Source organism: Mytilus edulis, chromosome 1 (assembly GCF_963676685.1).
Source record: "Mytilus edulis chromosome 1, xbMytEdul2.2, whole genome shotgun sequence".
Taxonomy (NCBI): Eukaryota; Metazoa; Mollusca; class Bivalvia; order Mytilida; family Mytilidae; genus Mytilus; species Mytilus edulis.
The window spans coordinates 29,655,847-29,682,399 of NC_092344.1; the positions used below are offsets into that span (position 1 = coordinate 29,655,847).

At 32.7% G+C, this 26,553-nt stretch overlaps 1 protein-coding gene across 3 annotated transcripts in view; it reads right to left on the reverse strand.

Moving 5' to 3' along the window:
* Window positions 1–26,553, reverse strand: part of LOC139511383 (serine-rich adhesin for platelets-like) — a 73,465-nt gene that overhangs the window by 12,940 nt on the left and 33,972 nt on the right. For 2 of the 3 annotated variants that reach the window (XM_071298076.1, XM_071298085.1), the window contains 5 exons: window positions 19,602–19,790; window positions 15,367–15,538; window positions 10,012–10,116; window positions 8,833–8,961; window positions 4,428–4,532 (listed from right to left, as the gene is read on the reverse strand). In XM_071298076.1, coding sequence (XP_071154177.1) covers window positions 4,428–4,532; window positions 8,833–8,961; window positions 10,012–10,116; window positions 15,367–15,538; window positions 19,602–19,790 — 700 coding nt within the window. Of the gene's footprint in view, window positions 1–4,427; window positions 4,533–7,876; window positions 7,973–8,832; window positions 8,962–10,011; window positions 10,117–15,366; window positions 15,539–19,601; window positions 19,791–26,553 lie in introns of all 3 variants that reach the window. The other variant, XM_071298066.1, reaches the window with a different exon arrangement.

Here is a 26,553-nt window from a genome sequence, read left to right on the forward strand (position 1 = left end):
CTTTGCAAATATTTATCTTGGATGCGTAAAGAAAAGGTATAAATGATTAAATAGAAATTATTATACATTTCATTCATAAACAAAAAAATGTTCAATATAAATAAGTGCATCTGTCAACGTCATGTGCACATATGATTATTTTGATCAGTCATGTTTGTATTTCATGGCAAATATGCTTCATATATGACAACATTTACTTTTTTTCAAAATACCAGTATATCAGGAGCACTTTTCTGGATTTTATTCCTCAAGGAAGTTTAAACCATGGCTAATTTGACTTAAGAAATTGAAACCTTAGTTTCTTAAATGTTTCTGATTCTATCTACTGAGAATGTAGGAAGAGTCTGTATTAACCGGATCAGTTCGGAAGCACTGAATAAAGGCAACAGTAGTATACCGCTGTTCAAAATTCATAAATCAATAGAGAAAAACAAATTCGGGTTACAAACTAAAACTGAGGGAAACGTATCAAAGATAAGAGAATAACGACACAACAGAGACACAACCCCGAAATGTAACACACACAGAAACGAACTATGATGAAACAATGGCCCTTTTCCTGACTTGGTACAGGGCATTTTATGAAAAAAATGGTGGGTTGAACCTGGTTTTGTGGCATGCCAAACCTCCCGCTTTAATAGCAGTGTTAATTATAACATTAATATGACAACATTACACAACAGGGCTACAATAAATAAAAAGATAAATGAGAGAAAATATAGGACAGAGAAACAAACGAATAATAGCCATCAAAAGGTAACAGGTTAAAAAATATTGTTATACGCCAGACGCGCGCTACGACCACACAATGCTTAGATGTTAAAGGTTTGAAAGCCATAACACCTACAAAGTTGAAGATCGCCGGACTTCTACCGGACGTATAACGGATAAAACGGATGATGAACGGATCAGAAACGGATAAATGCCAATTGAAAATTTCGCGTCCGAAAAGCCATTTATTGGTATGTCAGATTTCTTAGGGTTCATGAATTCTTATTTTTAATAATCGATCTTAGAGTAAGGCAACGTCTTCGCAGTCAAGCAGCTCTTATTCACGCCAGACACGGCCCTTTAGCGGTATTTTGTAGAACAAACCAAAACCAGTTACACAGAAACATTTTGAATATTTATGCGATTTACATGTATTATTATTGTCGCCTTTAATTTTTCCGTATATTTTGTTCATTCGTTTTATCCGGTACGCTTCCGTTATGTGTCCGTTTTATGCGGTACTCGTCCGTTGGATGTACGTTCGACATCCGTTCTGTCCGGTACGTTTTTTGCCAACGGACAACTTTTATTTTCATCCGTTAGGCGTCCGTTCGTGCTATCCGGTAAGGTGTGACCGAGGCTTTAGAAGCACACTCCTGTATATGAAGTCCGTATAGTGTGAACATGCACGAGAATAACGTATTAATTGAGATATGTTAACACCATACGAAGAGGCAGAGGGTATATTACTGCTGAGAAATGGGAAATGGATTATTGGGAAGTTGAAATCGTCCCGTTTATCATAGATTTTCGTGTGAAGTCGTCCATCTGTGTCAATATTGAGGAAAAGATCAAGGTATGAAGCAGTCCTTCTAGTATCAGTAGTATCCTTAAAGTTCAGCGACGTCGGTCGTTTCGTGTTAGTATGATCGCCGCTACTGTGGTTCCATCTAGGCCAAGTCAAAACAAATATATGAAATTCGGTATTTGCTACTTCACTTTTACGCTCGAAGCATTTGAGAGTTAAATGAAAATGATATTTTATGTGGAATGATACCATGCGATCTCAAACGTTAAAATTCACGCCCAGTGATTCTGTCTAGTACAAATTATGGTTTAAATTGATACCGTAATATATAAAAGTTCTCTGAAAAATGAATTTAATTTGCCATCAGTTTTGATACAGCCATCTATCTCTCAACCAGAAGCGGTGACTACTGAACCTTACTACACTAACAGTGACCCAATAGCAGGATTGGCCATGAAAATCAAAAAAGAATATTTTTAAAGGAGTAGATCCAGTAAGACCCCTTTTTTGGCCCCAAAATATGTCAGTTTCACACAATTGTTAAAATGTAAAGTTTTAGTTGTTTATTAGAAAGTAGAATGTTTCTTCTACATAAATATGGGCTGGGTTTTTTTTAAGAATTTCGGTCCTCAATGCTCTTCAACGTCGTACTTTATTTGGCCTTTTTAACTTTTTTGAATCCGAGCGTCACTTATGAGTCTTTTGTAGACGAAACGCGCGTCTGGCGTATATACAAAATTTAGTCCTGGTATCTATGATGAGTTTATTTGACAATACAGTGTGGCTAGTTTCATTTTTGACAACAACCATCTGAAAAGTGACAAATAAAGTCACTTTTAAGATGGTTTTTTCTAAAATAAAAGTAGCCGCATCCGTGTTCATCCTCAACCTTTATATATGGTATATTTTATCATCAAATACAACTTACATTTCAATATTAAGACAAATGCGTCCACTTTCAAAAATTTTTCATTTGAGACGGAAACCGTTTAAAATTTAACTAAAATGCTAAAATGTGAAGACTTCAGTAATTTAGCATGACTAAATGATACTAGTACCCGATATATGAGCATTATATTGTCAAAAACAGCCCATATTCATGTAGAAGAAGCATTCTTTCCAATAAATAACTAAAAGTATACATTTTACCAATTTTGTAAAACTGCTATACTTCGGGGCCAAAAAGGGGTCTTACTGGACCTACTCTTTTCACCTGATGTTCTACTATTTCCTTGACATATCTTAAAGTCTTAACTACACAATAATTTTGGCCAGCTAAATTAGACTCAACTAAAATATGCATTTTGCTGTGCAGACAGACGAGAAAAACAAAGAACGGGCGTGAGAAATGCAATATGAATACAATGCAAGATACTAATCAAATCATAAATCATAATAAAAAATAAAATTCAAACCCTAAACATTCACAAGCCAAGTTTTTTCGTAACCTGAAGCCGATGATCAAGTGAGTCAGCCACGTAACCATCTTTAGCAGTGTCGTTTTTCTACCGACCGTGTCGTTCCAACAACGTTCGTGTACATCTGAATTGGCGGCTGCTGTAACCCCACCTGCTCTCAAAGAATGCAAACCAATGTTTAAATCAGGACAAATTCTTTTTAACCTAGAAACTATCCATTCTCTAGCTCTGGTATAGCTTAACCGTTTATTTTTAAATATTAATGAACAAACTTGTTTTGATCTGAAAATTGGTCTAAATAAAAAATTATCTGATTTAGAATTAATCATAGCTAATTAAAAATACTTTTTCACTATAAATATGGATAGGCAATTGACTCTCCTTTACAAATGACAATTTCGTCACCTAATCTATATTGATCAGTTTTACTCTTAAATATCTTGATTGAAAAATCATCATCTTTGAAAACTATATCCTTACAACGAATAGCGCTTACTTCATCATAACGTCTTACCGTCACATGTATACGCTCTTAGTTCGGATAATATCACATTAAAGTGGAGTTAGAGGCGGCTCACTCCTAAGTTACGACATGTCAACTGAGGATTTGAAGTAAATGATATCCAACGAAAAAAAATTTCTCATGGTTATTAAAGAAAATCATGCAAGATTAAGATTTATTCAAAATTCGTAGCATTTATCTTACAGAGGGTAAAGAAGAACAGCTATATCTATTGCAATCTTACCTTCGCCTCAGTTTATTAAATTACCAAATTTCTCCTATTAGAATCAAAATAATTCATAAAAGTAATAGATTTGTTTAACATTCACACATGACCTGGGCCATGACTTTGTTGAATTTTTACCCTGCGCTCACGCTCAGGATAAACTTCTTTTCTCTAATTCTTCGTCAATGTATCCCTTTCTGCACCCATTGTATAAAACAATTCAATCAACGTGTAGTTCGTTTGATCTCAGTTCTTCATTGGTTAAAATCCGATTATGACGTCGAAGTTTCTTGCTTTTCTCTGAATTTCCTATTGTGGCGGCATGAAAAAAGGCGACCATGCCTGATGACGTCACATAGAAAGAACACATCTTTTTTGCAATTCATTCGAAAAAAAGGAATACGTTTGTCTGCATTTTGTTTGAAAATCATTAGAGAAACTGATGCTACCACCAAATCTCGTGTAATACGATATTTATCCACTCTCGACAGTTAAATTTTAAATATTTAAAACGCTCGGCAAGCCTCGCGTTTTAAGATTGAAAATTTAACTGTCTCGAGTGGATAAATATCGTATCACATTCGATGCAGTGGTAGAATCTATATATATCATGGTCCATGCCATGTGTAAATGTCCAACACATATATGGCTTTCATTAACTATTTCTTAATCAATCAAGGAGAAAATCATCATGTAGGTATTTCTTAGAATTCTGCTAAATAATACACTTTTTTTCTTTTTAAGTAATATTTTACAACTTACCGTTGTTTTTGACTTTTTCATAGTCTTCTGAAGATTCCGAAGATCGATCTTGATCGGAATTTTGTTCAAGCTGGTCATCAACGAGACTGTTGCAACTAACGGTATCTGTAGTAACAAAATATCATAAAGAGGAGAATATGACCTCATGGGAAACACGAATGATGATTTTGTTTCTCGAGTTTTTGTTTATGGTAAATATGCGTAATGTTTTATTACATTTAAATGCTGAAACTGTAATAAATACTGTATTTATACAATCATACTTTCTAGTATAAGTGACTTGAAAAACGACTTACGAAAGACAAATTACGACAACCCAAATGTTAAATCTATATGACTGTATAAGCACACATGTTCTCTAAATGACAATCAGTAAAAGCTATTGTCTATAGTAATTCCAATCACTTCTAAACCTCGCATTATATCTAAGACGACAAAACAACAAACATCATAATATATCATAGTGGTATATATATTTATTATCTAGACTAATAAAAAATAAGCTATAATACTTCCATTATATAATTGCTAAAACTACATGACAACATATAAAAAATGTAACAATACAATCAATAAATGTATCTATGTTTTGTCTTTCTCGGGGGCTACTCACTTTATAAAAATCTACTTAATCTAACCAATAATTTGAAACATTATTCTAAAAATAAACTATTAACTATAGGATGCGGTGGATACCTGCAACATTGTTTCGGCTGCGGTGGATAACAGCAACGGGTTTTTCGGCTGCGGTGGATACCAGCAGCGGGGTTTCGGCTGCGGTAGATACCAGCAGCGGGGTATCGGCTACGGTGGATTCCAGCAGCACGATATGCAAAATAATCCCATGCTTACTTATACAATAATAATGGGAACTGATAATTAGGAATATTTACTATACTGATGTATGATTGACTTGGGGGTAGAAAATAATTTCCCCGAAATTAACATGAGCAATAGTAAGTAGCCCCAATATTTAATTCATATATATGTAAATACATTTTTAAAGAGGTAAATGTGAGGGCGGGTGGGAAACAAAATTAAAATTTGCTACGATGAAATGGTAGCTTAAAACGACCTTATTAATACTTTACTTATATCTCCTGTCTGATTGGCTAACCCATCTTCTAAAAGTTCTCTCAGTAATTTCTAAAAATATATCTCTCTCTTATCTCAATTTGTATTCTATAAATATCCCACCTGACGTAGGCAGGAATTATTTATCGTATAAACTATAATTTAAATCTTTAAATTACCATAAAATCCCAGCGTCTGGAACATTTGTATCGATTAACTTTCAACTATAACGTTAGAACCGAGGTAAACTTAGGTTGAAAAACTTGATACCTTAGTTTCTCAACAGTTTCCGATTTTATCAACAGAGATTTTTAGGAAATCTCTGTAAACAATAGGTCAGTATCGAAGCACTTACAGCCACCTCTGTCATTTCATGGAAGCGTGCTTACCTCGAGTGCGGTAGATCTTTAGATCAACCTAAATATTTGGAAATCGGTATTTGCTGCTTCACTGTAACGCACGAAGCACTTAGGAGTAAATGCAAATTATGTTCTGATCGGAGTGAGAATTATGTTTCCCGCGCACTGATACCGTTTGAACTAAACGCTTAGGTTGTTTTTATATTACATTATAAAGTTCTCATTGCACAAACGTTCTTAATTTGACACTGGACTTACAACAAATGGAAGTTTTTAACGACATTGACTGGCTATACATCCCTTGCACGGTCGGTACTGGATATACACAGTTTTTATCTATCATAAACAGTACAACTCTAAGCCATGTTGGACTACCAGTGAGCCAAAGTAGTATTGATAACGAAAATCAAAGTAGCATTATCTATTTTAAAAAGTGTTCGTAATTCAAGTTCACATTTGGAAAAACAAAGTTTACTGATATGGAAATCATATTTCCACAGATCAGGAGGAAAAATCAATTAAAAACAACTCCAAAAGGAGCGAGATTTGACAGATTAATGGTATGGGTCTCTTGCTATACACTATTTTCTCCCAGAGAGAATCTACACCATGTTAAATTATTATAAATGGGATTTTGTATTAAAAAAAATGTATGTATTATCCGGCAATCCACTGAAGGTAAACTAGAGGCACTTAAGAGCCTATGTCGCTCACCTTGGTCTATGTGCATATTACAAATATGGTAAAAAAATACTATAAAGAGGAATAACTCCTTAAGGGGTCAACTGACCATTTTGATCTTGCTGACTTATTTGTAGATCTTACTTTGATGAACATTATTGCTGTTTACAGTTTATCTCTATCTATAATACTATTCAAGATTATAACCAAAAACGTCAAAATTTCCTTATAACTGCCAATTTAGGGGCAGAATCCCAACAACCGGTTGTCCGATTCGTCTGAAAATTTAAGGGTAGATAGATCTCGACTTGATTAACAATTAAAACCATGTCAGATTTGCTCTAAATGCTTTTGTTTCAGAGTTATAAGCCAATATCTGCATTATACCCCTATGTTCTATTTCTAGCAATGGCGGCCATCTTTGTTGGTTGGCCGGGTCATCGGACAAATTTTCAAACTAAATACCCAAATGATGATTGTGGACAAGTTTGGTTAAATTTGGCAAAGTGGTTTCAGAGGAGAAGATTTTTGTAAAAGTTAACGACGGACGACGAACGCCAAGTGATGAGAAAAGCTCACTTGGCCTTTTAGGCCAGGTGAGCTAAAAAGTAAAAGGATACCAATTGTTAAAGATTTAACAACAAATTTGTAAATTTGTTTCATGTTTTGCAACATGTTTAATGTTTCAATTGCTAATATAAAACTTGAATGGTTTATCTTTAATTTATCAGATTGGATAAAAATTGATTTTATATATCATTTTTTATTTTATTTTATTGGAAATGATGGGGCGATGTCGATTCAAGTATGAAAAATGTCGACAAGTTAGAGTACGGGATGACAATAATTCAATAGCATAAATAAAATTGAGAATGGAAATGGGGAATGTGTCAAAGAGACAACAACCCGACCATAGAAAAGACAACAGCAGAAGGTCACCAACAGGTCTTCAATGTAGCGAGAAATTCCCGCACCCGGAGGCGTCCTTCAGCTGTACATTTTTGAAAAATGTTGATCATGAAACAGATTTTCTTTTAAAATTTGACAACCAATTATACAAACATAAACGTTTTGGATTAAATTTGAATCCTTTGACTTTAAGATCTACATTATTAAAGGCAACATCAGTTGACGTAGATTATATGCGTATAAGAAAATGTATTATAAAAATATTATTACCACTTTTGTAAAAAAAAATATAAAAAAAGGTTACTAGTAAGTGCCGGAATTTTACGATTACAATGGAGCAAATCAGCATAAAGACATATCTTATAACTCTGATGTATTCACTATTGGTCCTTAATTTTTGCAGTTAAATAATATTTCACAACATACCGTAGTTTTCAACTTTTTCATAGTCTTCTAAAGATCGATCTTTTTTGGAATTTTGTTCAAATTGGTCATCAATTAGAACTTTGCAACTATTGGTATCTGGAATAACAATATATAATAAAAAGAGGAGAACATGAGATCTCATTAAAACACAAATGATTATTTTGATTCTCGAGGTTGTGTTTATTGTAATTATGCATAACTTCATTAACATGCTGGAATTGTAATTAATATTGTATCAATTTAGTGCCTTTTTGTGCCTTTTTGTTACATATAAGTTTGTTTTTATAGTGATTAAGATTATAACACAATGTTGACTGCTGTACCCCTATTTTGTCATTTTAACCTATTATATCCGTTTGTTTTGTTCACACTTAGTTGTCAATATGATGGAACTTGATGCCAGGTTTAATCCTCAATTTTCTACAAAAGAAAATGCCTGTACCACATCTGGAATATGACAGTTGTTATCAATTGGTTTGATGTGTTTGAGACTTTGATGTTGCCATTTGATTAGGGAATTTCCTTGGAGTTCAGTATTTTTTGTGGTTTTACTTTTTATGTACGCTTCAGAATGTTATGAATTTTGACAAAAGGAAGATTGTCGGGTGTAAAGTATGAGTGTTTTGTGTATTATTAATGAAATCACATCTGCATGTCGCCATGGACGAAATTTACATCATCGTAACCCTTGAAAGTCATCAATTACCTAACGTATAGCAAATCGAATTGCTGTTATATCTTCTAACAATGCTGGAAACGCCAATCAGATAAATGCATATTTTCGAATCAGTTTTTCGTATCACACAAGAACTAGATAATTAGCCACAACCATAAGATAATGTTATTTAGATATTAAAATTGTAATCAGTCAGGGAACAACTTATCTTCAAGATATTTCTTAGAATATGCACTATTGTCTTTTTATTTTTCTCGTTAAGTAATATTTTACAACTTACCGTTGCTTTCAACAATTTCATAGTCCTCTGACGAATTCGAAGATCGATCTTGATCAGAAGTGTGTTCAACAGTCTCCAATCTATCCATCCGAGTCCTTACAATTGAGGACTTGAAGACTTTCTGTGAGCCTATAGCAGTATTGATCACGAAAATTATAAGTTTTGACCGCCTCAAAACGCATTATGAACAAAAAGACAAAGGAAACAATGTGCAAGAAAATTGTTCACATTAATTTTTGCTGATAATACTTCTGTTATAAAATATGCATATTGCGTTACATGTATCGCTTTTAATCTTACAATGACTTCTAAAGTTAGAATTTGGATTGATAAGTTATTTATAAACGCCCATTTCTCCGTTCTCTGCCAATACAAACATCAATTTTTATCAAACATACTTTTCTATTCATAACATTTCACATGATATTCGACTTTTATTTCTTTAATATTTTAAAAATGATGTTACATATTCATGTTTACACTTAAAGAAAAGAAGTGTACCTATATTGACTTCGTATATCATAACAACAGGATATAAATCAATTTAAAAAAGCAAATCTCAATAATGAGCAAGATTAGGTTATTCTACAAGGTAAGAATGTATAAAATTGTGGAGAATTTACACCAGATGAATCTTTTTTGCAAATCTGTTCATTCTCATGGGTTTCCTTCCGAAGATGGCTGCGTGTTTGTCGATTGTCAAACGAGAAATGGCATGTTAAGATCGATTAAAACGAGAAGAGCTTTGGGCTAATTAAAGTACGGGAAGACAGCAATTCAATAGCAGTATATTTGTAAAAATAATTTGCGAATTAAAGGATTTTCTTGAAAAATTAGACACCCATTTCCATAAAAATATTCATTTTTTTAATTCAGTAAATTTAACTTTATGGATATAGGAAGATGTGGTGTGAGTGCCAATGAGACAACTCTCCATCCAAATAACAATGTATGATCTACATTAACTTCAATTTAAATAGAGAATATGCGTGTAAAAAAATAAATTATAAAATATTACCATTTTACTGTAAAAAAAAAAAAGTCCCATAGATACTTTACAATTGTAATCAGTCAAGAAAATGACGGCGCAAATCATCATTTAGGTACATAATTTCTTAGAATTCTGCTTATTACGTCACAATTGGCTTTTTACTTGTTTCATATTTTTTTACAACTTACCATAGCAAGTTACATTCTCGTAGTCTTTAACAGATTTCGAAGATCCATCATTATAGGACGTTTGTTCACTTTGGTTATCAACATGACTATTTAAACTATCGGTATCTGGAGTAAAAATATATCACAAATAGGAGAATATCAGATCTCATTAAAAGCACATTTGATTATTTTCATACTTACTGAATTTGTGGTTATGGTAAATATGCATAATTTGTTACTACATTTACCTAATGAAGCCGTTAACAATAGTATAAATTCAGTGCGTTTGGAATGTTTATATCGATATATTTCATCTTGAACGATACAACAATGGTTAAAACATGGCTGAAGAAATTTAAAACCTAATTTAAAAAAAAAGATTTAATCAACAGAGAATTAATTTAAAGTTTATAAACACCAGGTCGGTACCGAGGCACTGACAGCCGCCTTTGTGTTTAACGGTACCATGCTCACCTCGAGTGTAAGATATCATCGATTCCAACCTCGACCGAATATTTGGAAATCGGTAGTTGCTGCTTCACTGTTAAGATCAAAAGTAAAAGCAAATTCTGGTCTGATCGGAGTAAGAAATATTTTTTGTGCACCCTGATACCTGAGGACGCTTTGGTTAATTTTCATGTTACATGTACCTTATGAAGTGGTCGATGTGTAAATGTATTTAACTTGACTCTGTACGTTAAACAGCCTTCGATCAATCCATTAGAAAGACTATAATTTAGCCCTTGTTGACTACCAGTGAGTCAAAGTCCTTAATTAAATAGCAAAATCAAAAGTTTAAACACGGTAAAACAAATAGATCCGTCATATTCCTGACTTGGTACAGGCATTTTTTTCAAAGTTATGTAAACAGGAAATTTATAAAAATGACCACATTATTGATATTCATGTCAACACCGAAGTGTTGACTACTGGGCTGGTGATACCCTCGGGGACGAAACGTCCACCAGCAGTGGTATCGACCCATTGGTGTAAATATTTATCAAAAGTACCAGGATTATAATTTAGTACGCCAGACGCGCGTTTCGTCTACATAAAACTCATCAGTGACGCTCATATCAAAATATCTATAAAGCCAAATAAGTAAAAAGTTGAAGAGCATTGAGGATCCAAAATTTCAAAAAGTTGTGCCAAATACGGCTAAGGTAATCTATGCCTGGGATAAGAAAATCCTTAGTTTTTTGAAAAATTCAAAGTCTTGTAAACAGGAAATTTGTAAAATGACCACATTATTGATATTCATGTCAACACCGAAGTGTTGACTACTGGGCTGGTGATACCCTCGGGGACGAAACGTCCACCAGCAGTGGCATCGACCCAGTTGTGTAAAAATTTATCAAAGGTACCAGGATTATAATTTAGTACGCCAGACGCGCGTTTCGTCTACATAAAACTCATCAGTGACGCTCATATCAAAATATCTATAAAGCCAAATAAGTAAAAAGTTGAAGAGCATTGAGGATCCAAAATTTCAAAAAGTTGTGCCAAATACGGCTAAGGTAATCTATGCCTGGGATAAGAAAATCCTTAGTTTTTTGAAAAATTCAAAGTCTTGTAAACAGGAAATTTGTAAAATGACCACATTATTGATATTCATGTCAACACCGAAGTGTTGACTACTGGGCTGGTGATACCCTCGGGGACGAAACGTCCACCAGCAATGGCATCGACCCATTGGTGTAAAAATTTATCAAAGGTACCAGGATTATAATTTAGTACGCCAGACGCGCGTTTCGTCTACATAAAAATCATCAGTGACGCTCATATCAAAATATTTATAAAGCCAAACAAGTAAAAAGTTGATGAGCTTTGAGGATCCAAAATTTCAAAAAGTTGTGCCAAATACGGCTAAGGTAATCTATGCCTGGGATAAGAAAATCCTTAGTTTTTCGAAAAATTCAAAGTTTTGTAAACAGGAAATTTATAAAAATGACCCCATTATTGATATTCATGTCAACACCGAAGTGTTGACTACTGGGCTGGTGATACCCTCGGGGACGAAACGTTCACCAGCAGTGGCAAATAGGTGTACAGTAGTCAAGATTGTGATGTTATCTCAATTACTATAAAAACAAACAAATATGTAACAAAAAAACACAAAGAGGCAAACAGACAAGCACATTTAAAAAATTGAAAAACAAGAATACAAACATTTACAATAGCACAATAACACAATAACGGAATTTACAGAGTCACGTGAATGGATACAAAAAAAACTAGACTAAAATTATTATTCATAAAGACAAATAACAGAATGCTTTAACACGTAATTAAGATGATAAACAACGGCAATATACAGGTTCTATTTATCAAGATCATCGTGTAATATTTGTGAGTACAAAGCCACACCATATGTATCAAAGAAACACAAAAAGACATATAGACAAAGCAAAAAGCACAACGACAAATTGATACTTGCATAGTTTTAATTTGATGGAATAATTTAGTTGAATGCACCCGTCTTTACTTTACAAACATTATTTTTTATCAAGTATACTAATTATATGTTTATTTCCTTGATATATTGTAAGTGATGTTCGCAATTCAAGCCTACCTTTGAACAAAAGAAATTGCTTGATATAGGAATATTATATCCACCGAAAAGGAAGAAAAGTCATTTGAAAAAGAATCGCGTGTTGGTTTGTAATCAAGGTAAGCGTCTATGGCTAATATTTACGTTCTCATAAGGAGAATCTACACCAAGTTAAAATACACTAAACATGAAATTGAACACGATCGATTTTTCTGATAGATAAAGATCACTGTTTTTGATGCCATGTCGCCAATAAGTTAATTACAAACACATCTTATTGAACAACTAAATGGAGCTGGCGAGTGTAAAAGCTGTGTAGTGTCATTTTAGACGTATTTACTCTGAAATTGTTTAGGACATGACGTAACAATTGAGACGTTGTTAACACCAAATGGTGGTTCACATAACATCCTACTGCATATATATACAGGAATCAAACATTCAAAAAGTTGAAATCATGAACGTTTGAAGGTTTGAGATTAAAGTCCTCTATCTGTGATTATATCGAGAAAAACATCAAGATATTTTAAGAATGACCCTCAAGCTAAAGTGTAATGTGATATATAAGAAGCAGGCACTCAATAACATGTCGGTTATTGAAAGACAGGACATCGTCAATATTTCTGAAAGTAAATTGAAGATCTTTACAAGACTTTTTCTCTCTTTTTTATATTTTGAGCAATGTTTCAATAGAGCAAAAAGTCGGGGGTACAATGAGCGTCCATTAGAAAACTGATTATCCGTGAAAAAAAATAAATCTATATAATTCGACAATATGTAAATGATCTAAATTTCCAGCATTTCGAGGATATCAGTTTTGTGGTTTTTTTTATTTGTTTTGAGAATACCGTGTATGAATTCTTCGTAATAGTAACAACGAGACAAATCAACAAATGCTGATTTACGATATTCATTAGTATTAATTTTAATTTCTGATCTACAACCTCGTGTGTTCAGCATACCTTTCTTTGGATCAATATAATAAATTACATAGTCTACTGTGGAAACAATATTTTTGACTTTAAGATTAAGATTATTGTAAGTTTAGCTTGCCAGAAAACAAGGTTCAATCCACCATTTTCTGCATTAGAAAAATGCCTGTACCAAGTCAGGAACATGACAGGTTTTATCCATTCGCTGATGTGTTTGAGCCTTTGAATTAGCTATTTGATTAGGGATTTCCCTTTATGAATTTCTCGAAGTTCAGTATTTTGTGCTTTAACTTTTGTTTTGAATCGAATCTTACGGACAGATCAAGGTCAAGGACACTATTGTTTAATTAGGTAAAAGAGATGCCGGTTTTTATATGACACTTGGATTTTGTTGCCCTTTGCATCTTTTCACTCTTTTTACATTTGATTCTCTTCTCAAGAGTACATGTCTATTAAAAGGAAATGATGATGTAGTTAAACGTACATTCTTAATTTCACGTAAATTAACGCAAAGTTAGCGCAATTTTATACTTTATATAAGGGGCATTAGCTGTGAAATGCTTCTTTAACTTCTTGCTCATTTAATTCATGACATGCTAAAACGAATTTACAAATTATAAAAAAGTATTAAATAAACAATAACGGTTGATAGGGTCGATAATATGTATCAGAATTTTGTAAGTATTTAAGTAAAAACGCCATCTAATTTACTATGGCGGTAACCTTCAAAGATTTCCGACGGTCATATAACCCAAAATAAACTTAAATATATATGAATCGATAGTGAACTCGTGCATTTGTATTTTTCTAGATCATTTGATTTCATAGTATAGGTTAAAAATATATGTAATTGTCATGTTTACCTGAGTGTATAAGAATGCGTTTTGGGGAATTCACTGAGGTTAAGTTACTTGTAAGTGAATAATATTTATCAGCGATGTTTCTTTGCTTATTTCGACAAATTTGAAACTTACTGACTGTTGAAAGCGAATTGTATTTTCAATATTTCACAAAATCATGTTGTAAATTTGTTCATATCTCGGAGAGTATGCTTCTATAAAGTCAGTGTCGTATTTTGGCAATTCTTAAAAAATTTCGACATTAATCAAAGGTTTCCAAAATGTACAGACGAGACGATCGACGTTTCGATATAACTTCATAAAAAGATTAAAATTCTAAAACCAGTTACCATTTAAAAACTACAAAGCCCATTTAAATTCAAAAAGAACAATCTATATCATATGATTTTAATCCTCCCCCCCAAAAAAGTAAACTGTGAGTCATAACTACCATGGATAATTTTAAGCTATAGTTTTTCCTTAATATTGAGTTTTGCTTTTGTTGTTTACATATTAATTTTTATGACAATTAATAAATTTAGCATTACTGCATATCTTTAGTAAATAACAGGCAACGGTAGCTCACCCATGTTAAAAACTCAAACATATATTTTATTAAGCTACACAAAATTAACAAATAAGAAACCAATGACTCAAAATGGAGCGATATCGGGAATTTCTCTGTTACTACGTATGTATCACCTGCATCATTTATGTTTTGATTTAACGTTAGACTATTGTTTATTTTGTTTACCGTATTTTTACATGTAGTTTTCTTTATTTTCTGTGTTTGTTAATATGAAAGACTAGATATGCATTGTACAATTTCTTAACAACTCTAAAGTACAACATCATGTATAAAGTTATAAATTTTTTTTTGCCTGACGTATGCGGTAGATGTAGAATTATTTCCCTATATAGCATAAAAAAAAAGAAACAATAGTCTTGAACATTGTATTAAAGTGCTTTTTTTTTGTTTAAAAAAAAAATGGTTTATTTATACGTTTAATCGATAGCTAATGTATCTATATGTCTACTTTTTATAACATTTTACCTGTGTAATCACAGTTGTCATAAATCGAGTCAAGTTCCTCTTTTGAATTGGAACATTTAGAGTGCTCTGATTCCGAAGTACTGCACTTTAGATCACAAGTTGTAGTCATTTGGCTCGAAACAAGGTCAACTTCATTTTTTTCATAACTGTTGTTTAATCTTTTCTGGTTCAACTAAGAAAAATAAAGTTATTTTTTTCTATTTTTTATCGTATCAGTAATTTCTTCTTTGACAAGATTGATTGATTGATTGTTGGTTGCTTTACGCCGTATTAGCATAATAAGGTTTTATCGCGGCGATCTTTGACAAAAAGAATTAGATTAAAACCTTTCATATACATTATGATGAAATAATTATCCTTACAAGCACCAATTCAAAGATAACTGTTTATACTAATATCTTACCTCCTTTGCATGGAACAGTGTTAATTTTGTGTAATACTTGTATAATATCAAAATAAGGATATATAGAGTTAAGCAGTTGTGGCAACCATACGGTCTTATTTAATGGTCGGCTATAAAAGGCTCGAATATTAAAAAAAAGAAACATAATAATTGAGAATGGAAATGTGAAATATGTCAAAGAGACAATAACTAGAATTTTCAAGAATTTGACCTACCAAATTAGACTAATAACCGGGTTTGTAATAACACGAGCAACACGACGGATGCCACATATGGAGCAGGATCTGCTTGCCCTTCTGGTGTACTTGAGAATACCCCCAGTTTTTGTTGGGGTTCGTGTTTCTTAGTCTTCAGTTTTCAATGTTGTTTCTTGTGAACTATTGTTTGTCTATTCTTTTTTTAGTCATGGCGGTGTCAGTTTATTTTCGATCTGTCCCTCTGAGATCTTTCGTCCCTTTTCTTGAAATTCATTGCAAACAACTAACGTCTTAATAAATGATAAAACAATTTGACAAAAAATTTAACAAACTTGACACAATGACGACCTCTCATATACCGGCTCAATCCTGAATTGAAACAGGCATATAAAAAATGTAATGATTGATTTATTGGTTGTTGGTAGTTTTGAGCCACATCAGCACAAAAAGACTATATCGAGCCGATAATGTATATAATTCTTTTCTCTAAGAATTTTGAAATAGCTTAGTCATTTAGAAAAACAAACTGACAATAATTTGTATAATCCTATTTTTTACGGTAATGATGTTTATTATCATACTTTTCTCAGAGTCTGACTCTTAATTGATTACTTCCTTGCATTAGCTTTCAGAACGGGAACGAACAATTGATTTCAAAAGAAGAGAGGAGAGGAGGGTTTTAAAAATCGAAAACTAGTCTGTAGAAACCTGGATTTTTTTTTGCTGCTGCCTGCTTGGCACATATAGGTCATTGGCTTCAGTGGTTTGCTTGAGAGAAAAAAAATTATTGTCAATTAAGCTTTGAAATTAATGTAGTTGTTTCTGCTGTTGTCTTATTTATACAGGAATGGTGACATATTTTTGTTGTCTTTCCCACAGAGATTGATTTAGGACAAAAACATCATGTAGACTTAATGTGCCATATTCCGGGTGTGACACAAAACCAACCGATTTTATTCTTATGCTACAATGAAAACAAAAATATCTTTTCAATTAAAAGTTTTAAGTATTGAAATATAGACACAAAAATATTCTCCTGAAGAAAATAATACTTTACAAAATTAGCTGGCTATTCGAAACAAATGAATTAACCACACAAAAAGCAAAAATGAGAAATACAATGAGTGAACACTGTCTTTGTTAATGACCTAATAGTGTAAGCAACAAAATGATGTTCTTTAAAACTACTTTCATTTCACACATAAAGTTCGACAAACACATGTACAGTGTCTTGTTTTTAACCAGAGAAGAAAATATCCCGATGATACACGAAATAAAGTTGTTTCGATGAAAATGTGGTAAACTTAAGGTAAAAATTAATGTTACTAAAATGCTGAAATAATTACAGCAAACTCGCTTAATACTTTCCGTTTTAGTTTACGATATATTCAATGTATAAACTCTATTATAAGAACTATTATAACCACCATCAAAGAGCTTAAAAATTTCATTTTCCATGTTAAAGAAATCCCGTATAATACGGTTTCTTGGGGTGCTTTGTAAAAAATTAGAAAATCGTGACCATGGGAACTTACGTCGACAATCATTATTTTAAAATGTGTTTTTCCTTTAATTTACAGTGGCCGCGGTGGCCAAGTGGGCTTAGTAGTTCTACTGTAATTACTAGCCAGTCAATACTGAGGTAGTGAGTTCAAACCCCGCTCGTGCGGATGCACTCGACTCCAATCTTAATTGACTAGGATAGTCAGTTATTTTTTCGAAGGTCGGTGTTTTTTCCTGGCACTTCAGCTTCCTCAACCAATAAAAAATGGCCACCATGCAAAAAAGGGGCGTTAACACACCAAAAATCAATGAATCAATCTTTAATTTTCAAAACAAATTAGCCGAGTGTGATTCGTTAACTTAAACTCGATAACCAGAAGTCTTTTTCAATGGAAAGAATGACATATCAGGTGTAGACCAGTTTTCGCTTCACGACTGCGATTGAATGGTGCATACTTTTGCTTTGGTCGATATTTATACATACTGTCATTGTGTTATGGTGCTATGTTTTTTTTTTATTCTTCTTTCTTTGTCTATATGCCCTTTGTTTATTGCTTTTTCTTTGTTGACATATTTGTTTGCTTTCATAGTGATTATAATTATTTATAATTACATAAGGTTGATTTTGATACATGGAGTAATAACGTAAAATTGCTTATGAAGGATTGTGGACTTTCAAACTTAGTTCACGCATCATTGTAAATATAACGGAATTTGATGAAACTGGTATCACTGTGAGAGGTTTAGCGCTTTAAAACCAGGTTTAACCCACCATTTTCTACATTTAAAAATGCCTGTACCAAGTCAGGAATAAGACAGTTCTTGTCCATTCGTTTTTTATGTGTTTTGTCATTTGATTTTGCCATGTTGCTCCGAGTTCAGAATTTTTGTGATATTATTTATTTACCTCCAATAGAACATCGGGAATATGACAGTTGTCTTCCATTCGTTTTTCTGCTTTTGATCTTCTATTTGTTTGTGGACTTTTCGTTTTGGATATTTCTTAAAATTCGTAACTATTGTTATTTTACTTTTAAAAACGTGGGGATTTTACCTTTACAATTGTCAACTTCTCATATGGCAACCTTCATGCTTATTTAGTATCGATTTCAGTCGTTCTACCTCATAAATTTGTTCGGTATAATCAACACAACTCTATTTATAAAGACTGTTAAATGGTTTACATGGTATACGAAGGGGGCAGACGGTATGGTACATTGTTATGTACGTCTTAGAAGTTTGAAATTAACAATTCTGAATGTGATATTTTATTCTGGATTTTCTTTATCTATATCTTCTCTGATGTTTTGATAATGATTCTTGTCAAACGAAATGCACGTACTGCATGCCGATTTATCCTCATCAGGAACGATCAAAATAAAACAATATACGTACCAAGAATTAGAAAAGAGCTTGAGAAGATGTATGAATTCAATGTTGATAGAAAAACAACCAAAACCACTATGATACCCGTGCTGCTTAGAAGTTACCGTTAAACCACGGAAGTTTCTAAAGGTTATTCATGGGACAATGTATGCAAAATATGAAAATTAACAGCCTGATTTACATTATTTCAATGTACCAATAAGCATTTGTAAGGCGTCTGACAACAAAACAAAAACCAATAACGTACAGGATGTGGAACTAGGACAACCGAAATATCGTTCTAACCTAAGACAGACCTGCAACAGCACCACTTCTGAAATATCTATAAAAGATGTATAAGAAGACTCTTTTTTATTGCAAAATAAAGTTGGATTTCGTTTTATAAATATCGGTCTGATATAACAACTAAGGCAGCGAAAACGTATAACTATATGAGTATCAATATTATGAAGGGAAATAATATTCGAAATGGATAAATTTTATGCGTATTCAAAATATTTGTTCTTGTTATACGCATAGCATACTTAAAATGACGGTGCTTATAGGGTAAACGATGTGTTTGTCTCTTTTGTTCATCTTATTTGCTGACATCGCTTAATTTGTAATTCTAGAGCATGTGATACTTTTTATGGTAATAGTTAAACGAATCTAGTCTTTTAGACAAGATATGATCCAAATTTTTAGCAACCATTATTATACGATTTTTACTTAAGAGAAAAAGACATTTGTGTTTATTAAAAACTTACCTCTGCCAATTTGGTGTTTTGTTGGGTTGAATCAACATGGGATATACACTTATACTTTGTTTCAAAATCAAATGCCGATGAAATGCTAGTTAACTTAGTTTCATTGCCTTTTGGATGCTGTATGTTAATATAGAATGACTTTTCAGATATTGTACATAGTCTAATAGCAGTGCTGTTAATGTAACTAGTCTGAAAAAAAAAGTTTCGTTTGTTATTCAAAATATCAATAATACATATCATGAAAAGTGATTTAAATTTCAATTTGTTTGCTAAGTATTATGCCTATCTATCAATTGAAATCTGGTGTTTACGACTTCAATGTGTTTCTTGTTGCTGTTTCATGGATTGTTTCCGTCGCGTCTTATAACTATTGTTTTTTCTTTGGAACAATGAGAAGTGAGTAAGCTAAACTAAAGGGAAGTTTATTATAAGTTGCCATGTTTATAAAACATTTAAACATTTAAAATAATGTTGTGTTATGTAAAGTGGGATTTTTTGCAAAGGGCTTATGTGGTTTTAATCCTGATGTTGATAAGATAAATTGCCAAGTTGCACATTTTAAATAAGATTTTGTTTTCAATTCAGATTAAAGACTGGTTTTCCTTTGAGACAGTATTTGATCAGCATTAAGATCATTATGAAAATTCTAAGAGAATGTTTTGGTTTTGTTTTGATTTTTGATTTTTTAACGCCTTAGATTGTGAACAAGTAATTGTTTTTTTTTTTCAATTTTTTTAAATAATATCAACAAAAACTAAAACGACTGAATCAATCTACTGTACCCAATACATTTTTTATTACACAAATTAATATTTTTAACCAAAACTATTTTGACCTCATATAACCTGAAAGAAGCCGTTATATGTTTAATTTAAAACTAGAATCTATGTTAGTACAGATGTCCATCTTTATAGATTTTACTACGATGTTAAATTGATATCCTGTATCAATGTAGGGGCCTAGATGGTCGCGTGTCAGTCAACACTGAGGTTGTGAGTTCGAATCCCGCATGTGCTTGTGCACTCGACTCCAATCTTAATTGACTAGGTTTTCCTATCGAAGGTTGGTGGTTTCCTCGGACACTCCAGCTTCCTCCACCAATAAAAACTGGTAACCACGAAGTAGCACGAAATGTGATATTCTTATGAATATATTTCCTATGAATTCGGGTTATAAGCATTTTATCGGTTAAAAGTACCCACAGTTTAGATAGGTTGTCTTTAGAATATGTATGCAATTTAAACATTTTTAAAAAGCTAAGGTTCTCAAGATTTTAAATGTGCCACTCTCATCGGAAGATATTTGCTTGAATTTATACTAAAATTATTTATTTAAGAAACACAATCCGAGATCTTTTCATAGCTTGGTTTAGTTGGACAAGATTGTGGTAAGAGTTTTTATGACAAACGATGGGAAAAGGTAAACATTCTGATTTTTTTGTTTAAGGAACGTCTGAACATGAATTCAAGCTGGTAAATTAAGGTGTAATACCACAATTGATTTTCCACTATTAATCTTTGTTAAATTTATACTTTTAAAAAAATTGGGCATAATATTCATTGCAAATAAGAAAATTACAATCACTGGAAGTTTACCAATCACAATTTCATCTCTTTTTACTACTTCTGTTCAAGCTTTAGTAACCATGTAACCAATTTTTCAATATAAATCTATAGAAACACCAAATAAAAAAAAATGGTGCATTTAAAAACCCAAGAAATATTTTTATTACCCAAATTTTTTTGGTGCAATTAAATGTAGGATTCATTTCTTTCAACTGTCAAATCCAGGGGATTATAAGTCTTTTTCGACACTTTTTCGTATGCAACCGGATGTGACGTACTTTTATTAAGGGGTGTTACATCGAAGACTTCTTGTTGAATAAACTCAATGACACTTGTTTCTTTTGTAATACTGGTAAGTTCGAGCATTACTGTCAAGTTTTGTCATAATCAGTTCAATATTTTCAGAAAAATCTAGTATAATGTAAAACAATATTCACAGCTATTCGAGAAAAAATTCTTTCTCAGCGTTGAAAGAATATAGTGTGGACAAATAAATGAACTAATATTAATCTTATCTGGTTACAAACAGTTGAATATGATACACAAGATGACTTTAGGTTGATAAATACCACTATTGGACCTCTTTGTCTTAATTATATTGTCACTTTTTGTCCATTTATACCTCTCATTTCCTCAAAATTTTTAGACCAATTAATAAAGCTATATGGGTAACTTTTACTTATTCCTGATAGAATTGTTGAAACTAAGAGAGTAAATGATGTATTCAAGCTGAATGAACTATCCATATAAAGGTTAACTGACTCCAAGAAGGTTTCAATAAGTCCTTACATTAAGCTTAAATTTTCGCTGCTTTTTAGAGAGTGACGATAAAAAAGCTTCTCCTGTAGTGAAAATTTGTTGTTACTGCTGTAAAAATATTTCATTTGCTTATATCTATATATTTATTCAAGTTTTTATTGAGGATTTTTTTCTATTAAAGCAGAATATAAGAAATGCGGAAAAAGTCAGTTTTAGAGACTCAATCCACTCAGAATATCATGAATATTTAATTTTTGTAATATTTCACTAAAGTAGCATGAAATTTTAACAGATGAGAGTACTCACAAAGTCAAAGGTGCATGTGCAGATTCCATATTAAGTGTAATTAAGTGTAATACCACCATTCATGTTTCCCTAATTGTTTTTAATAAATAGCTCTTTGCACTTTTCAAAAAATTGAGCAGCATTTATCTATGTTTTAAATAAAGAAATACTTGCATGAGTAAAGTTTTATCCTGTCCAGTACTAAAGACAAAATGTCAACTACAATGTCATTGCTTGTAACTGAAGAACCAACACTGGAAGTTAACCAATCAAATGTTCACCCCATTTTTTACTTATGTACAAGCTTTAGTAACCATGTAACCTCAATTTCCAATATATTCTATATACACACCAAAGCAAAATAATTGTGCTTTGAAACACCCAAGATACATGATAGATCATGATAAGTGAATGATTTTTATGTCACCCTCTTTAATTAAAGTCATTATTATTATTATTATTATTATTATAACCCGACCAAAGAGCAGAAAAATCCCCACGGACACCAATCGGTCTTCAACACAGCAAGAAAATGTTGCACACGGAGTCGTGCTTCAGCTAGCCACTTAACAAAAATGTCAACTCAGTCACAATGGACGTCATACTGAACTGTAAAACATCTAAAGGAACTAAATTTAAAAATTACACAAGACTAACAAAGGCCAGAGGCTCCTGACTTGGGACAGGTGCAAAATTTTGGCAGGGTTAAACATGTTTTGTGAGATCTCAACCCTCCCTATACCTTTATCCAATATAGAAAAACAAATACACAGCAATACGCACAGTAAAACTCAGTTTAATAGGAGTCGAAGTCCAATGTCAGAATAGGCAACATAAGAAACGAATCAAAATGGCAATGAAACATAAGTTAACAAAGGACTACTAGCAGTTACTGACTCCAGACCTAAATTAAACTGATTGACAGATTATTTCTTCATCACATTTAGAATATCCAGAACAATCTATCCAGTTAGGTTTTTAGTATCATACCATCATTAAAAATATGAAAGAACCAAATGTGTATCATGCCAACAACTGGTTTTAGAATAAATGTGTTTATTTTCGATTCAAAGACCCTATAAGTAAATTAATATCATACCCAAAATATGCAACTTTTAATGAGATGACATCAGTATCGTTAGTCTGTAAGGTTTGTTCAGCTTTTCTGGTGTATGCCGACAGTTGAATCGTATTTACGAATGATGTCCTAGTACCGATGATAAATTTAGTAAATAGTTTGCCTAGTTTGGGATATCGAAAACTCTGGTGTAAAAGAGAGGCGAAAAATATCATTGGGACAGTTAAACTCATAGATTGAAAATAAACTGACAACGCCATGTCTAAAAAATAAAAAGACAAACAGACAAATTCAACAACTGATGTATGATTTCAATAGAATTAAAACGTTGAAAGCATTTTTCAGCTGCTACGTTTTAGCAGGTTGAAATAGAAGGGTCTTTTATCCGAGCTTCACTGGTTAATTTTGTGTAGATGATACGAGCGTCTGGCGTTTTAAATTGCTCCACCGGTTTTTTTTTTCTTAAAATGTCCTGTACCAAGTCAGGAAAATGGCTATTGTTATATTATAGTTCGTTTGTGAGTGTTCTTTTTAGTGTTGTTTTTCTGTTTTGTCGTAGTTCTTCTCTTACATCTGACATGTTTCCGTCAGTTTGAGTGTGCAACCCAAATTTGTCAATCGATTTATGAATTTTAAACAGCGGTATACTACTGTTGCCTTTAATAAACCTTTGCGTAATGATGCCGCTAATGATATATAGAGTCTATCATTTGGTTACCCTATTAATTTAAAAAAAAAAATAACAAGGCATACGTAGATCGCATGACTGACAATAAAGAATCAAACATCGTATTATTTTTTTATTTCCTTATTGAAAAGATTTAAGGCAATCGTTCTTGGAAGTAACAGAACCGAATGACAAAATCGCTTAAATAAACACTCATCGATATGAACGTCGATTCTACCATTGAACCACCGTTAAAACAAAAGAACGAGATATAATGTTTTGAATTAGAATTATTAAGAGGCCGTGCCAATAAGCATTGAGCTTCGCCCTGTATAAACATGGAATGTGCAAAAATTTCGATTCAGTTTAAAATGCTCTTAATTATTTTTTATATCATAAAAAAAAATGTTTTAGACAAAAAAAAATTTCGATCTTGTATCGAAGGAAAATGTTTTTTTAGTTCCGAGTTCAAAGAGCGTATCAAATTCAGACAAAGACTCAACACATTTGCATCCTACCCCAGAGTAAAAGTGTGACTAGAAATGTGTTAGTTGTTACAAGTACAAAGTAAGGTAACCATTGCCAATCATTAAAATCATTTTTACTAGTTATGATGTTTTTGCAATATGTTGCTATGGTAAAGACTATTTTTTAGAAAGGGTGATTGAAATGTGTTTTAACGTATTGCTGCTATCATTATATTGTGCAGGAATCTTTCTGTGATGCTTTTCACGGATACAATTTATAGGACAAAGTCTTTAAAAACACCTACTACCGTCATGTCCATTTTGCCGAACATGGAAATATCATTTTTTTTATTTCAATGGGTAAGTTTTTTCAAAATGTAAAATTTATTTTTTGTGCAGATCATTAATCTTTTGGCATCAAAATCAATAATTCTTTATTATAATTTAAATATTTTGATACAAAGTTAACACTTCCGGTAAAAAACAGTATGGTTCTAAATCCATCTCAATCCTTCTCTATATCCTTGATGTACAGATTTGGATAGATTTATGAAAACAAAATAATGCAATAAAGTACTAAAACATTTCTTAAATTACAACTATTTGAGCACAAATACTTGTTGACTCACAATCACCACCGCAAGCCACAGGCACTTGTTTCTACTCATTGCAATACCCACTATCAACGTATAATGTATTGGGTCTTTCCATTGATAGAAATAAAGGCAACAGTAGTATACCGCTGTTCAAACTCATAAATCCATGGACAAAAAATAGAAACTAGTGCCTGTGCGAAAAGCACAGAAAGCAGTGCATGGGAGACCCGATTGTCCTCATTTACAACGACCGCTGCATCCTTTCTTACATCCATAATGTACAAGCTCCTCAGCAGATGATGAGGCATCAGAAAAAGTTTTTTAAACAGGTTTTCCATGGATCCACTTTGTCCCCTCGCCATCCGTTTGCACCTGGACTGGGTAGCATAAGTGCTAATGCCAATCTCGTCCCCTTAACACCCGACTTAGTATATTGCACTTTGCATCACAGACGAACTTTCCATTTCTATGTAGCAACAGTCCAGCAGCGCCTGCATACAGAGTATTATTTCCCAATTGAGACAATATTCCAGCGCTTGTTTTCCCTATCATAATTTCTTAAGTCTTAACTACAATCCTCTCCCCTTTTTATGAATGTGACCTACCGAATGAGACTATTTACCGGGTTTGTAATAACATGAGCAACATGACGGGTGCCATATGTGGACAGGATCTGCTTACCCTTCAGGAGCACCTGAGATCATCCAAAGTTTTTGGTGGGATTCGTGTTGCCAAGTCTTTAGTTTTCTATGATGTTTCTTGTGTACTTATATTTGTCTGTTTGTCCTTCTCATTTTAAGCCATGACCATGCAGACTAGACCCAGTTGAGGAAATAGCCTCAATAAGCCTTCCTTTTTTGCACAAATAGATATGTTCATGCTTCATTTACCCCATCTGAAAGTTTGTGCGATTGTACAGTGAAACCACAGTGATTAAGGCTTATCAATCATCATTCTTAATGCTAAATTAAAGTCACATCTTCAAATGCCATCAATGTCTCCAACGAAGTCTCTTTTCCTTTTCAAGCAAACAGAGAACCGTATTAAAACTGGTAAATGCATGGATTACAGGTAGTGAGTGTGATCACTTATTGCCTAGTGCATTTGAAAGGTCATGTATATATATTTATCTAAAGCTTTTTGCCCTCCATAACACAAGCCATAGTTCGTCTACCCCTATGTCACGGAATAGCGAAACAGTAATGACAGCATCATCGTTTAAGTCCGTGTTTCACTGCGTCAGACACATGTACCATGATTCTAGTGTTAGTCTCTTAATGTAAACATGGTGCTTAACTTGAAACATCATCATGTTGTGGATAATATAGATCATCCTATTTGTTGCTACAAGTATCATATACATCCAAGACCTCACCATTTTGTTACAGTTTCAAGCGGTTTCTTATAGTAAGGACAAATACCAAATTTAGTGTACTCGGAAACACATTGAAACTAGAACAGTGGATATAGTCTCTTCCACAGACAATAGTTTGAAGGCTGCTACAAGAAGCAAGAGCTATTGGAAAGGGAATGCA